Genomic DNA, 14,881 nt, shown 5'->3' with positions numbered 1-14,881 from the left:
CTGCTCACAAGCAAATTTCACTCCACTGAGACCGCCCTTACCTGCCTAGTCAATCAGCTGCTCTTTGACTTGGACAAGAACAAAGTATCGGGGCTTGTGTTTATTGACTATAAAAAGGATTTTGACCTCACAGACCACGGTCTGCTCTTAGAAAAATTGAAAGCCTATGGGGTATGTGATAGCGAGCTGGAACTACTATGCAGTTATCTAAGTGCACGCACACAGTATGTACACATCAATGGCTGTCATTCCTCCCCAAGAGCCATGTCGGCTGGAGTACCCGGCAAGGGAGTATTTTGGGTCCCATTTTGTTCCTCTTATTCATTAACGATCTGCCATCGGCGGCACAGCATTCTACTGTTGACATCTACGCGGATGACACTATTCTCAGTTTATCATCAGACGTGACTAATGGACTTACTGCCATGTCATCAGCACTCCAACAGGACTTAGATGACGTCTCGCGGTGGTCGGCTGCTAACAAAATGGTTACAAACGCTGCGAAGACAAAATGTCTCCTTCTTACAGGGAAACGCATACCATGCAAGCTTGACAATTGTTCACTGGAGCTCAAACTTGCTAACTCTCACACAGAACCTGTTGATAGTCAGAAACTCTTGGGGGTTACTATTGACAAACACTTAAGCTTTGATGTACACGTTGAGGAACTGTGCAAAAAGTTGTCCTAGAGAATAGCAGTTCTTAGAAAGACAAGGAGATTCATCCCTATTGAACAGCGCACACTTTACTACAATGCTATGATCAAACAAGTAATGTTGTATGGGTCAACTATCTGGTCAAACTGCTCAGCTGATAACTTAACGAGAATCCTCAAGCGGCAAAAACGTGCTGCCCGAGTAATTTTGGGAGCTGACACAAGATCAAATAGCGTAAATCTTTTTAATAAACTAGGGTGGCTCCACTTTATGATGAAGCTAAAATCAATAAGTGCTCACTAGTCCTTAAGCGCCTTCAAGGAAACTGCCCCAGCTACATGTATGACCTTCTTAAATGCAATGCAGATTTACACACACGCAGTGGGCGGTACAGTGCCTTAAACCTCGTCTGCCCCAGATATGATCGTGAATCTGAGGGAGGGAGAACTTTTAGCGTCTCCGCAACCAGGCTCTGGAACTCTCTGCCTATCAACCTTAAGAAAGTAACATGTGTAACCTCATCTAGAAAGGCTATTTATAGGCATTTTTTAACCAGATACAATGACGTTGATCATTTTAGCGTAACTGAAACTTAATTTTATTCATAATTTTATGCTAATCCAACATTTCATAACCTTCATCTCGCTCGACCTATCCCAGCTGTATTCTTATTGTAATTATAGTTTGTAGATATTCATTGTAAGAATATTTTTATAAGTGTAATATAGTTTTTACTATTGTTAGTCCTATTCATACATACACTCATACTTCCTTTCTTTATGACATGTATTTTGTTACTTAACTTTGTTTTGCAAATTTAGTTTGAGGGCCACTAGTTACTCAGTTAAAGCACTGTCCCGTGTTACCCTCGTTAAATAAAGTTGATTGATTAATTGATTGATTGAGTAAGCAAGAGATGAAAAGCGCAATAAACGGGGTGTCATTTTTCCCTGTCCTTCCTGATCTTCTATATGTACACTTAATGGGAAAAGAAAGATTAGACCACATATTCGTTGGAATTCTAGAAGCTCTGAGATCAGAGAGCCTCTGAGAAGCAAAACATTTTAACAGAAAAAAAGTAACAGTGATTTTGCCTTTGAATTTCTGCATATAGTTAGGTTACCCATACGATCAATTAATAACAAAACTATTTGTTTATTAAGGGTTTGTCAATGTATGACAAGAAAAATTCACAAACACGATAGCAATGGTAGGAATCTCCCCTCCCTACCCAAGGAAACCAGTAACAAAAACTCTCGTGAAATATAAATGCTGAGACAAAGACAAATATCTGGAAAGTCATCAACACTAAACTGACAAACAACTGACTTCTAAGCGGAATTGCAGCGTGCTTGTGGTTCAACCTAATGACAAATCCTGAAGACTTCAATTTCATGTTTCGTTTGATATCTTCATCCGGTCTCTGCATGTTTCATAGTTTACAGATTTTCATCCACTGAATGTGGACTGGGCTCCACCCTTTGCCTTCTGTTGACCATATAAATCACGTGTTCCTGCTCTGCCCTCCAGGTGAGCACTGTGGGACACATGGAGAGTAGAATTCTCAAGTAGCCCCGGCGGTAATTTTTGTTGCTCAGTCCGTAGATAACAGGATTCACACAGCTAATGGCAAAAGTAAGAAATGCCACAGCATGTTGTTCTTCACAGTCCGCCCTCATTTTCCCTGCATACACCAATAGAGCAGTTATCTGATTCAGTGTGTGGCAGATGATGGATATGAAACAAACAAAACCTATCATCTGTGTCATCTTTCCGCGAAGTTTTGTCTTACTCGCCTCTGACGCTATTGCCGACGTCATTACTGTTCCCACCATGTGGATATAGATGGCAATCATAATGAGGCAAGGAAGGAAGGTCATCATGGGTAATTTGAACGATAGCCAGTAGGAGACGGAAGGTGGAGACTGGTGCGAGGATTCGGTATTCACACATTTGCCTGGAATATGGGAGGTACACTTGTTTCAATTACGGCCGTACTCATAGTAACGAGAGACCACACCCAAAATGCAAAGATATAACAAAGCACTCTTCTCTTGGTTACAGTTATGCTGTAATTCAAAGGTCTTACGACGGCAAACCAACGGTCAATGGACAAGCCAAGATAGATGTATGTTGAGAACATTACCAAGTTGTAAAGAAGAAAACGGCTTCATATAAGCCGGCAGAACATCTCTCCAAAAGCGGGGCTTCTTGGGTAAGGAAACACATCACCATAGATATAAGCTGGGTTAGTAGCCAAGAAAATAGCGGTCAACACATCAGTGATAGCCAGGAAGAGAATCAAAAGGTTATAAGATCTCTTTAACAACTTCCTTTCCCAAAAAAATACCAGAATGACGAGTGTGTTTCTAAAAAATGCAACAGAGGAAACAACAGAGTAAGTGGCTTGCTGAAGGGAACTTATATTTCCAATATTACTGCTCAAGGAAGAGGCTTCGGACGTTGCTTCCCGAGACGAATTGTTCCAGGATGAATTCATCTCTAACCCGGTATTGTTTAAAAGTTAACCTTGGTTAGACCATCGAAGCCACTCGCTTTGTTTTAACGACGATAATCTCTAATGCTTTGCGGGTCTCCTATTTCATGAATGACAAAACAGTTTAAGGAAAAATGGAATAAGAATTGGTACAAAGAAAGCTGTTCTGACACTCACGAGAAAAAGGTAATTTAACTGATTAAAAAAAAGTGAGGTGAGGACTGGTAAATCGAAACAAGAAAAAGTGGGGAAAATCCCAATAAAATGATCAAAAAAATTTAAAAATAATTTTTTTCCGACCGTTATTTCTTTTAATCAAGTTAGCTTGCTGAGGAAGATTTACACATCTTATAAAAAATACATGATACACTTTTCCTTTCCACAACAAATATATAACGTCAAGTTACTCTTCACCTTACGTTAGAATTGAAGTTTTTCTCTCTAAAAGAAGCCGACTCAGACGAAATTTTTTACTAATGCCCCGTTCACGCCAAGGCTAAGGCATGTTTTAAAGTTTTTTTGGCGAAACGCGGTTTAAAATTGCTTTTTTGTGTTTTTTCTTTACAGAGGAGTTGTTTACACCGATATTTTGCGACTTCAAATTTAGCAAAATGGAAATATAAGTTAATGATTCCTTACACCCCTTATAAAATTAATTTTTTTCGGTTTCTACAGTTAAATTGCATTCACTTAACATGCTTTGCTGGCGTGAGTGCGGCATCAGAAACTTACCTGCAGTCCAGCAATGTACTATCCGCCAGTAGTGCGATCTTTGAACCGCACAATGTCCGAGTTTCTGAATATATATGAATCCACTTAAAACAACTCTGTAGATTATCTTCAATCGCAACACCCTCAAAGGCCACTTCCGCAATGTTAATACATTCAGCAAGTGGGTACCCGAGAACACTAAACGGTGAGTTCTGGTTGGATACATGAAGATTCAAGAGCAACACAAAAGGAAGATTAATTGAAGGCCTTGACCTTGTTTTGACAGATGTCGAGGAGGAAGTTTATATCAGGAAGTTTTATCCGTTTGAATAATTACGTATTGATATTTAAATCAAAGGAAACATGCAATATTCCCTGCTCAGATTATATACTCCAATGAACTTTATAATTTTTCCAACACGTAACATTAAAAACAGTGCTTCACTCAATTGCTTTATTTTGTCTTCAAATTGCCCGAAAATATGTCAAAATTGTTTCTTTTTCTTTTTTAATCCATTAACCATTCAAAAATTGAAAGTGAATTCCCGGGTATTGCAGAATTAATAAGGATTTTCTCTAGAAAATTCGCAGAGATCAACAGTTTAAGAAAAAAAAGCAGTGTGACCTAATTCTGAGTTTCGAACTATTTTTTGAGATATGATAAAGAGTGCAAAGGCCAGCAATGAAAATTGCATTCTCGAACTTGAAAAGTTTATAGTATTTGAGAGAAGATGTCAATCAACAATCGGCCAAATGGTGATTTAGCGCAATATGTGCTTTTTAACTTCCCAAAGACTGTTTGTCGAAACAATAACACGCCTGCGTGCAAAATCAATCGAAGGCACATGGGTAATTTGTCTTTCTCCTTAATTATCATCTCTGCATTTAAAAAAAATGAAAACAAAAAACAAGTAAAGTAATGAGTTCCGTAGTTTATAAGCTTTAAAATGACATATAGTTTTAAAGGGATTAACTCAAAGCACTCGCTTTGATAGTTATTTCCTTTGAGCCACTCGTAAAAGTATCTCATTGCCTTAAGGTGGTTTAACAAATGTTTTCTTATTTTGTAACCTCAAATCATATTTTGCATGCTTTTACATCAGTTTCCCTGTAATAAGCCATTTTACCCATTCTTCGTACCCATTCATGAAGAAAATCACACGTAATCAGGAGATAAAAGTTTAGAAAAAAAGCCACGAAGGGGGGTGGGTCTGGGGCGTAGAATGACCCAGGGACTGTTTTCAAGGGAGGATCACACCTCGCAAAATACTATTTTCCTGTCATTAGAGTAATACAGTCGAACCTAGTAAAGGTCACTCTGTACTAAGCAGTCGCTTGTCAAAGTCCCGAATTTGTTTCCCAATAATCACAATGATTTATACTTCTACGAAGCTGTCCAGGGGCCCGTTTCTCGAAAGTCCCGGTGACTTAACGGACCCGAAGCCATGTTTTAAAATCAAAATTTAAAGGATAAGAAAGCAGGTTCGGGTAGCCAAACCAGTCCTATTTGTTTCTTTAGCTAATAGTTTTGTTGTATCATTTTCAAAACTTTTTCAATCCACATCTTGAATGAAAACAGTACAGCTTTACGGGCCCGTTAAGTTACCGGGACTTTCGAGAAACGGGCCCCTGGTCACCTTTAAGTGAGTCCCAACATCCTGTTTGTATCTTCCGTCCACCTGTAATTGAACGCGCGAGGTCACTTGAAGCATTTAAGCGATGCCACTCAAATAGAAGAAAGATTAATCTTTCAGGTAAAATTTAATCCATGTTTCTCTCCCGAAATCAATGTTAGTAGTATTTTTGGGCGAGTGTTTGTATATCAAGTGGTCAATAATGGCATGAATTGATGTTTTTCATTGTAATATTTTATCCCTTTGATGTGGAATCTGTATAGAAAGGTCACTCTGCCATTCCCTACAGGTGACAGGAAAATTGTTATTTAACAAAGTGATAACATTTAGATAAAACACCAAATTCACGGTTGGTACAACGAACTGGAAGATCGTATTGCATGTTAGTAAACTGGCCTTCAGATTCGAGCGGTTACAAATTTTAAGTGATGGTGAGGTATGTAACAGGTTGCCTGAATGTAGGAGATGACGAACGCTTCAATAACTAGCTCAATAACTGATAGCTTCTTTAGAAACTATCAGTTATGATAGTTTCTTTAGAAACTATCAGCCTTGCTTCAATAACTAAATCGTTTTTTTCATTTGGAGTTCTTCAAACATGTTCGCAGTCCATCAAAAATGTCTCTGATAACTTCTTTTTCTTTTACAAACTAGCGTAAATGTTCTCATAATTGACATGATGTTTGCCACAACATTATTTTTTACATCCATTAGACAATACTTGTACTGGAAATAGAAAAAAAAAATGAACCAATGCTCTTTCTCACTATACTCTGAGATGTCACAAAGTTGTGTGACATCTTTGTCACGCAAAGTCTGAAAAAAAAACGCGTTTCATCTTAGTATTCCTTTAGCTTTGAGGTCGCCAATCAGCTCCTTGACGGCAATTTCAATAGCACCTCGAGTACTTTTGTAGTGCCTGGTTTTCACACTTGTTCCACTCTCCACATCCCAGGCGGTCCCAGCATACACCCACTTAAGTTTATCCATTCGACATTCGGCATTGTAGCTGATGACACGACCCTTGAAATTGAGCTAAACAGATGGACAATTGATTATAATAATGAAACGAAAGCAAAAGTTTCTTCCGCTCTATACCAACTGACTTCAAATCCTCAAGAGATTATAAATTGCAGTTTACAATCTTTGGAAATCATCTAAGTGAGTCTAAGGTATGGTTTTGTGTTATTTGTCACGTGAAAATCATCCTCATTTCATAAGCAAATTTGCCATCAAAACATTTTTATATTTTTTCAGGACCTACCTATAACTCAGGGGGAAACATGGGCTTAACTGTAACATGTTTTAATTGTCAGTTTTCGCATGGTTCTCTCTCATAAAGGCATAAGAAATACCTTCAAAGAACAACTGAAGATTTATAAAAAAAGATTTTTTTATCTATCTCCTTCTAAACTGGACATGATCTCGATCACATTTTAATTCGTTCCTTTCACATACCTGGCATGATAAACATGAACTTTTATTTCATCGTAAAGACACTTTCTAGCTAATTCAAAAATACGAAGCAAGTGAAAGAGGGGTTTTTCCCAGTCATGACGTCAGATAGAAAGTGAAGCAAACATGCTACAGCTTTAACAAGGGGAAGCGATTTAAATAGACGTACTTCAATGGACAAACTTGCTGCTTTTCCCTATTGCCTTAAGAGTAGTTTTATGAACAGTGATTTTGCTAAATTTTCCATTCTGGAAAACCTCGCGATGTAAAGATCGAATTGTTTTGATAAGAATCTTTTCGACTTTGCTTAAGCATGCGTTCAAATAAACAAATTCATGGAAGAATTTCATTTCGTTGACTAAAACCAAATCTAAATAGTGACGTTAATCTAGTCCTAAACAATATCAACAGCAACAGACGGAGTAAAATGCCACGAAGTCGCTTACCTGCCCTGATGCGCCGGTGACGCCTTGAAGGAAAGAACACAAATGTGCAATGTCTTCAATAATATCCATGATGATCTGCGAAATGTCAAATGTATAGCTAGTTAGCTTAGTTCAACATCTATTCCGGTTGGTCACTAACTTTGGGCAGATTGACTCAAGCACAGATTCACAAACCTCAATTTTACCCTAACCTATGAAATCGCTTCTTCTGTCGAGTTAACTCTCGCAATGCAAATGATTCTGTTCGATTCTCCGAAATATACGATTCTAGTCTCTGGATCCCAGTTCTCCTCCGGTGACTCAGCTCGCCCCAGGGAAAAAACCATTACCCATGCATCGTTCACACATAGTTGGTAACTATGGTTCACAGAATGATTACCAGTGGGAGGTATTTCAAAGAATAAATGTCAAACTTGGCTTTTTTTTTTTTAATCCATTAATCATTCAAAAATTGAAAATGAATTCTCGGGTATTACAGAATTAATAAGGATTTTCTCTAGGTTAACCATGTTTCCTTATTTTGTAGCCACAATTCGTAGTTTCCATGCTTTTTACACCAGTTTCCTTGTAATAAGCCATTTCAGAGTTGTGTACTTATAATTAGTTACCAAGCCTTTGATTTGGAGTGAGGCTGAAGGTGACCTTGTTGTGATTGGGACCAGTATCTAGTTTGCATGACAACAAAATAAATTGCATTTGAAAAGCAGCAACGTTTGTAACGCAAAAAGATCACCTTTAGCCTCCCTCCTGTTCAAATGCTTGGAGATCAAGTACACAACTGTAAAATGGACTATTAATATCAATATTAATATTAATATTTATAAGTTGTGATCATATTTTTTATACTTTGGCCCCTGGGAGTGAAAACTGTTCAATTCCCCCCCCCCCCGTCACTGCTTAATCGAACATGAATGTCACAAGCAGAAAGGAAATAATCACCAACTAAAGAAGCTCTTAAATGATTAACAAGTTCTCCTTGTCAGTAATGCATAGAAAACAGATTGGAGAATATGCATATTGATATTGGACCCATATTGGAGTGTAAAACGTGGACAGACAAAAATTTGGGGGTGCATAGATCTATCAACGAAACCATTTTAAACCTCCTCAAGAAGCCGAATGATAGATTAACATGAACTAATGAGCATGCGTGTAGTAAACCTTAATAGGATGGAGAAAATCACACGTAATCCGGAGATAAAAGTTTAGAAGGGAGGATCACACCTCGCATACATGCATACATACATACATAAACTTTATTTTTTCTCGAATTTAAGAGTAGCTTGTAAAAACTAATTTTTCCGAGAGAAAAATAACAAATAACAAAAGAAATCGACATAATATAATGTACAATGACATTATAAAATACAATCCTGTGCAATGTTTATAATTAACGGCGAAAATGAAATAAATAGATTTACAGAATATTTAAAATTACAATATGAGTTCAATTACAATATGTTCTAAAATTACATTAATTTAAGGCTAGCTAATGCTTTTTTAAAGTCATTAAGGTTCAAAGTTCGAACTGTCCGGAAGTGAATTCCATAGTTTAACGGCATGATAAGAAAAAGAGCCGGAAGGCCATAAGAAGTAGTCTTAGCAACAGGGAGTTTCAGAATGTAGTTACCGCAACTAGTATTACGAAAAGTAAACATATTCCTCACATGGATAGGATACTTAGTTAGAAATAAACTTTTGTAAAGTAAAATTAACATATTGTGTAGACATCTGTTATATAGAGAAACACAGTTGACGCAAAATGCTATTTTCCTGTCCTTAGAGTGATACAGTCGAACCTGTTTTTAAAGGTCACTCTGTACTAAGCATTCGCTTGTCAAGTCCTGAATTTGTTTCCCAATAATCACTATAATTCATACTTCTACGAAGCTGTCCTGGTCACCTTTGAGTGAGTCCCAAAATCCTGTTTCCCACCTAATTGAACGCGCGCGGTCACTTAAAGCATTTAAGCGATGCCACTCAAATAGAACAAAGAATAATCTTTCAGGTGAAATTTAATTCATGTTTCTCTCTCGAAATCAATGTTAGTAGTATTTTTGGGCGAGCGTTTCTATATTAACTTGTCAGTAATGGCATCATTTGGCGTTTTTCATTGTTATATTTTACCCCTTTTATGTGGAATCTGTATAAAAAGGTCACTCTGCCATTCCCTACAGGTGATCGCTTAATACAAAAAAACTGTCATTTAACAAGGTGATAACATTTAGATAAAAGACCAGAATCACGGTTGGTACAAAGAAATGGAAGATCGTATTGCATGTTAGTAAACTGGCCTTCAGATTCCAGCGCTTAAAAATTTTTGAGTGATGGTGAAGTATATTAACCCTTATCGTGCGGCTCCCGGAATATTCCGGGCGCACGTGTTCGTCCATGTGGACGGGTCCCGGAATATTCCGGGTTTCCGAACATCATCGTTTTATTGGCGGAGAAGTTCGGAATATGTTGGGCTTATATTGGTTTATGATCATGGGCCAACCCAAGGGACATAAATTAAGCATCCGACAGAGTTCCGAAGACCCGAGTAGAATAAAAGAGTTAATTAGCATGAAATATATTTTGTTGCGCGGTAACACTGATAAACAAAGATGGCGGCCAATATTGTATTTGTTGATGAAGGAACTATTGATGAAGTTGTCGGCGGAGAGGATAGCGATTTAGATGAAAATACGGATAATTCTGAAAGCAGTGAAGAAGAAGATGACAGAAGAGAAGAAGACAGTGATGGCGAGCTGGACAGCGAAGAAGAAACCGAAGAAGACAACTGGGTCCTTGGCGATCGCATCCCGCGAAGGCTTGACTTCACAGCTGATCGAGGGTTGAATGTGGAGCTTCCTAACAATCCATCATTCTCTGACTACTTTCATCTCCTCTTCCCCGAAAACCTATTCAACGAGATTGCATCCCAAACAAATAAATATGCTACGGAAACAATCGCATCTTTACAGCGAAGAGGTCGTTTACCTCAGCACTCGAGATTTAGAAATTGGCCTGAGGATGGTGTGACAGCTGGTGAGATAAAAGCTTTTCTTGCCATGATCATTGCAATGGGCCTGGTGAATCAAGAGAATATCCAGGATTACTGGTCCATCGACGAGGTTTTATCAACTCCCTTTTTCCCTCAAATTATGTCAAGAGACAAATTTATGAACATTTTAACATTTTTTCACTTGTGTGATAATGATGATTATGTTCCTCGAGGACAGGAAGGGTATGACCCAATAAAAAAGCTTGACACTATATACAGCGTTGTCACTGGGAAATTTTCAGATGTCTGGAAGCCAGGCAAAAATATTTGCATTGATGAGGGAATGATTCCATTCAGAGGAAAGGTGCATATCAAAGTGTATAATCCTGACAAGCCAGATAAGTATGGTGTTAAGTCATACCAGTTGTGTGACTCAAGTAATAGATATTGTTGTAGGTTTGAAATTTACACTGGCGTAAACCCAGAACCACCCAGTGCTAAAGGAAAGACATATGACTTAGTCATGAGGCTCATGCAACCTTATTTGAATGAGGGTAGGTGTTTGTATGTTGACAACTACTACACATCACCTACTTTATTTGCTGAGCTCTGTAGGCAGAACACTGGGGCCTGTGGAACAGCCAGATACAGGAAAGGTATCCCCCAGCAATTTAAAAGGGCACAAGTGAAAAAAAAGGTGACAAGTATGTTATGAACAATGGAACTTTGCTTGCAGTTAAATTTAAGGACCGCAGAGTTTTCCAGATGCTGTCATCAGTTCATTCTGTTGTGGATTTAGGAGTTGGCCGAAATCACCCTGGAACTGGCCAACCAATAACTAAACCTGAGATTATCCATGACTACAACAAGTTCATGGGAGCAGTTGACAGATGTGATCAGATGGTGGCCTATTCTTGCTTCAGGCAACACACCATGAAATGGTGGAAGAAAGTGTTCTTCCACCTGTTTTCCTTAAGCATCCTGAATGCTTACATCCTGTACAAGCAAAGAACCCGGTCACCTGTGCTGCAAAGGACTTTTAGAAGGGAGCTTGTGAAGGAGCTTGTTAGGAATTCTGGCATCTCCCATTCTCTCACTCCGAGAGGCCGCCCAAGGAGGTCAGCTGAAGGCTTAACCCGTCTTCAAGTTGGAGGTCACTTCCCAGAGAAAATATTGGGCACTGGGAAGAAGTCCAACATCACCCGGGCATGTGCGGTTTGCTTTCCTGCCCAAAAGAAGATCCTAAAAAGGGCAGGAGAGAAAAGGAAGAGGCCAGGAAAAGAGTCTAGCTTTCAGTGCAGTGTCTGTAAAGTAGCCCTCTGTATACAGGACTGCTTCCAGTTGTTCCACACTGTTCAGGACTATGTTGCTGCCTACATTCGAAGACACGATGCCAATAATGACAATGAGGATGCTGAAACTAACTGATCATAACCATTATTCATCTTTTGTTTGGTTTTGTTAGGTTTTGAAGTCAATTCAAACACAGAAATACATAAATTTACAACATAGACCCCAACAACTGAGCTGACTGTTTTGAACTAATTCAAAACCAAACAATGTACATAAATTCCTAATTTTGATTATGTGTTGACTTGACAAGTATGCAGTCTTGCTACTGTATTGAGAAAAACAAATGTTGTCACAGACACAGGAATTGTTTTATTAAGCTGGTGGACTAGGGCTTAACTCTGATTGCCATTTTAGGCTTATACAGATAATTTTTGGAAGAAATTAATATGATTTGTTTTTTGTTAATGTATAATTTTTGTCAAGTTTTTCCAAAAGCATGATTTCATAGCTAAAATTTTAAAAGCAAAACAGGTTAAAAGTTTATTGTAATAGAATAATCAGAAAGGCAATTTCTTAAGCTTTAATTTGATATATAGGTTGTTGGGATTTGATGAAATGTAAAGCTTGCACTGCTGATGAAAGGATCAACTGTCGTGTATAAGTGTGTTACTAAAAGTAAAGTCAGTTTAGGGGATTGTAACCTGAACTCGAACTCAGCATGATAAGGGTTAACAGGTTGGCTATACGAGGCGACGAACGCTTCAATAAGCAAAGTCGTTTATTTCTTTTTGAAGTTCTTCCAACATGCTCGCATTCCAAAAAAAACGTCTCTGACAACTTTTTTCTTTTACAAACTAGCGTAAATGTTCTTATAACTGACATGATGTTTGCCACAACATTATCTTTTAAATCCATTGGACAATATTTGTACTGGAAATAGAAAAAAATTAACCAATGCTCTTTCTCACTATACTCTGAGATGACATAAAATTGTGTGACATCTTTGTCACGCAAAGTCTGAAAAAAAACGCGTTTCATTTCAGTATTCCTTTAGCTTTGAGGTCGTCAATTAGTTTCTTTAAGGCATGTTGAATAGCACCTTGAGTACTTTTGTAGTGCCTGGCTTCCGCACATGTTCCACTCTCCACATCCCAGGCGGTTCCATCATACACCCACTGAAGTTTATGAATTCGACCTTCGGCTTTGTAGCTCATCACACGACCCTTGAAATCGAGCTAAACAGATGGACAATTGATTATAATAATGAAACGAAATCAAAAGTTTCTTCCGCTCGATACCAACTGACTTCAAATCTTCAAGTGATTATAAATTGCAGTTTACAATCTTTAGCAATCGTCTAAGCGAGTCTAAGGTAGGGTTTAGTATTATTTGCCCCGCCAAAATCATCTTCATTTCATAAGGAAATTTGCCGTCAAATTTTTATATTTTTCAGGACCTATCTAAAACTCAGGGGAAAAACATGGGCTTTACTGACGCATGTAATGGTCAGTTTTCGCATGTTTCTCTCTCATAAAGGCATAAGAAATACCTTTAAAGAAAAACTAAAGATTTGTAGAAAAAGATTTTTTTCATCTATCTCCTTCCAAGTTGGACATGATCTCGATCACGTTTTAATTCGTTTCTTTCGCACACCTGGCATGATAAACACGAACTTTTATTTCCTTGAATAAGACACTTTCTAGCTATTTCGAAAATACGAAGCAAGTGAAAGAGGGGTGACGTCAGACAGAAAGGGAAACAAACCTGCCACACCATATCAACCTGAAGCGATTTAAATAGACGTACTTGGATGGACAAACTTGCTTCTTTTCCCTAGTGCCTTAAGTGCAGTTTAGGGAACAGTGATTTTGCCAACTTTTTCATTCATGGAAACCTTTGTGATGTAATGATCGAATCTTTTCGATAAAAATCTTTTCGACTTTGCCTAAGCATGCGTTTCAAATAAACAAATTCATAAGAGATTTTCATTTCGTTGACCAAAAGGCAATCTAAATAGCGACGTTAATCTAGTCCTAAACAATATCAACAGCAACAGACGGAGTAAAATGCCACGAAATCGCTTACCTGCCCTGATGCGCCAGTGACGCCTTGAAAGAGAGAATACAAATGTGCAATGTCTTCAAAAGTATTCATGATGATCTGCGAAATGTCAAATGTATAGCTAGTTAGCCTAGTTCAACATCTTTTCCGGTTGATCAATAAAGTTGAGCAGATTGACTCACGCACAGATTCACAAACCCCAATTTTATCCTCACCTATAAAAAATGCTTCCTCTGTCCAGCCAACTCTCGCATTGGACAGAACTCTGTTCAATTCTCCGTAATATACAATCCTGATCTCTGGATCCCAGTTCACCTCCGATGACTCAGCGTAACCCAGGGAAAACACCCATGCAACTCACTGCATGATTCCCAGTGGGAGGTATTTCCAAGAATAATTGTATTATTGCCCTTTGTGACTTCAGAGGGGAAAATCATCGAAAGAAGCTATGAAAAGCATGAAATAAAAAACGAGTGAAACGAGTTGATACCTGACAGGGCGGGTCGTAGTTATCTGGGGTCTTTATCACTCGGATACAAGGCAGTTTCGAATCTATTTATTATCAATTTTTTGTATTCAGTGACTTAAGTGAATATTAGGCTTTTAGCACTAAGTTTTAAAAGTTTGGACTAAGTGCAATACCTAACAAAACATGTCCGCCTTGTTACGCTCAATAAACAGCTGCCAAATCGTGTGGAATAATACGCATGCTTCATGAAAAGGCGCAATTCCAATTCGATTACCTGTTACTTCGGACAAACTGTTAAGTTGTCATTTTCTAAAGTACTTTTCTAATTACAGTTGGCAGTAATGTAATATCTGATTGGTCAAATTGTTATTTCAGTGCGGGCGTATTTCGCGGATATTTCTGGAGTACAAATATCACGTGATATTTGTACTCGTCTCGCACGTTATTTGTCCTTTACGAAGCACAGTTGGACAATAAATATATCTTATTAGACGTTTTGTTGTGAAGTATTGCTGAGTATTTTTACAAATTGTGCCGTATTTTGACGGGCCCGTAGGGCGAGTCAAAATACAAATAACGAGTAAAAATACTTAGTTCTTATTAACCGAGCGGGAGGTCTGTATGGCAGAATCTTGACCGAGGTCGCCAGTACAGACCGAACGCAGTGAGGTCT

The 14,881-nt window shown here is 38.2% G+C and overlaps 3 protein-coding genes and 1 pseudogene across 5 annotated transcripts; 1 reads left to right on the top strand and 3 right to left on the bottom strand.

Moving 5' to 3' along the window:
• Positions 1–1,791: 1,791 nt before the first annotated feature.
• On the bottom strand, positions 1,792–4,160 carry LOC148729571 (melatonin receptor type 1A-like; annotated as a pseudogene). Its single transcript, XR_015988693.1, has 2 exons — positions 3,886–4,160; positions 1,792–3,025 (listed from the first exon to the last, which is right to left on the bottom strand). The product of XR_015988693.1 is annotated as a melatonin receptor type 1A-like (transcript).
• Positions 4,161–6,121: 1,961 nt separating this feature from the next.
• LOC148729570 (anti-lipopolysaccharide factor-like) lies at positions 6,122–7,708 on the bottom strand. 2 transcript variants are annotated; one of them, XM_088725715.1, is made up of 3 exons: positions 7,591–7,708; positions 7,400–7,474; positions 6,122–6,533 (listed from the first exon to the last, which is right to left on the bottom strand). In XM_088725715.1, exons 2-3 carry the CDS (start codon positions 7,466–7,468, stop codon positions 6,333–6,335), a joined length of 270 nt encoding a protein of 89 aa, XP_088581841.1. In that variant the 5' UTR covers positions 7,469–7,474; positions 7,591–7,708; the 3' UTR covers positions 6,122–6,332. The 2 variants fall into 2 exon arrangements, with proteins under 2 accessions (XP_088581841.1, XP_088581840.1); XM_088725714.1 differs by having other exon boundaries at positions 7,574–7,698.
• Positions 7,709–10,005: 2,297 nt separating this feature from the next.
• On the top strand, positions 10,006–11,813 carry LOC111339667 (piggyBac transposable element-derived protein 4). The gene is made up of 3 exons (XM_088725166.1): positions 10,006–10,515; positions 10,624–10,939; positions 11,122–11,813. Exons 1-3 carry the CDS (start codon positions 10,006–10,008, stop codon positions 11,811–11,813), a joined length of 1,518 nt encoding a protein of 505 aa, XP_088581292.1.
• A 625-nt stretch (positions 11,814–12,438) lies between these two features.
• Positions 12,439–14,057, bottom strand: LOC111319160 (uncharacterized). The gene is made up of 3 exons (XM_088725636.1): positions 13,955–14,057; positions 13,764–13,838; positions 12,439–12,913 (listed from the first exon to the last, which is right to left on the bottom strand). Exons 2-3 carry the CDS (start codon positions 13,830–13,832, stop codon positions 12,713–12,715), a joined length of 270 nt encoding a protein of 89 aa, XP_088581762.1. The 5' UTR covers positions 13,833–13,838; positions 13,955–14,057; the 3' UTR covers positions 12,439–12,712.
• Between the last annotated feature and the right edge of the window lie 824 nt (positions 14,058–14,881).

Source organism: Stylophora pistillata, chromosome 6 (genome assembly GCF_964205215.1).
Source record: "Stylophora pistillata chromosome 6, jaStyPist1.2, whole genome shotgun sequence".
NCBI classification, from domain to species: domain Eukaryota; kingdom Metazoa; phylum Cnidaria; class Anthozoa; order Scleractinia; family Pocilloporidae; genus Stylophora; species Stylophora pistillata.
Note: the sequence above shows the minus strand (reverse complement) of the source record. Positions and strands in the feature narration are given on the sequence as shown.

Excerpts from the sequence above, each read along its gene's own strand:
- LOC111339667 (XM_088725166.1), top strand. The coding sequence starts at position 10,006 with ATGGCGGCCAATATTGTATTTGTTGATGAAGGAACTATTGATGAAGTT. Across the intron at positions 10,516-10,623 it reads ATTACTGGTCCATCGACGAG|GAAGGGTATGACCCAATAAA; the intron begins GTTTTATCAACT and ends CCTCGAGGACAG. Across the intron at positions 10,940-11,121 it reads GCAACCTTATTTGAATGAGG|TTAAATTTAAGGACCGCAGA; the intron begins GTAGGTGTTTGT and ends CTTTGCTTGCAG.
- LOC111319160 (XM_088725636.1), bottom strand. The coding sequence starts at position 13,832 with ATGAATACTTTTGAAGACATTGCACATTTGTATTCTCTCTTTCAAGGC. Across the intron at positions 12,914-13,763 it reads TCACTGGCGCATCAGGGCAG|CTCGATTTCAAGGGTCGTGT; the intron begins GTAAGCGATTTC and ends CCATCTGTTTAG.
- LOC148729570 (XM_088725715.1), bottom strand. The coding sequence starts at position 7,468 with ATGGATATTATTGAAGACATTGCACATTTGTGTTCTTTCCTTCAAGGC. Across the intron at positions 6,534-7,399 it reads TCACCGGCGCATCAGGGCAG|CTCAATTTCAAGGGTCGTGT; the intron begins GTAAGCGACTTC and ends CCATCTGTTTAG.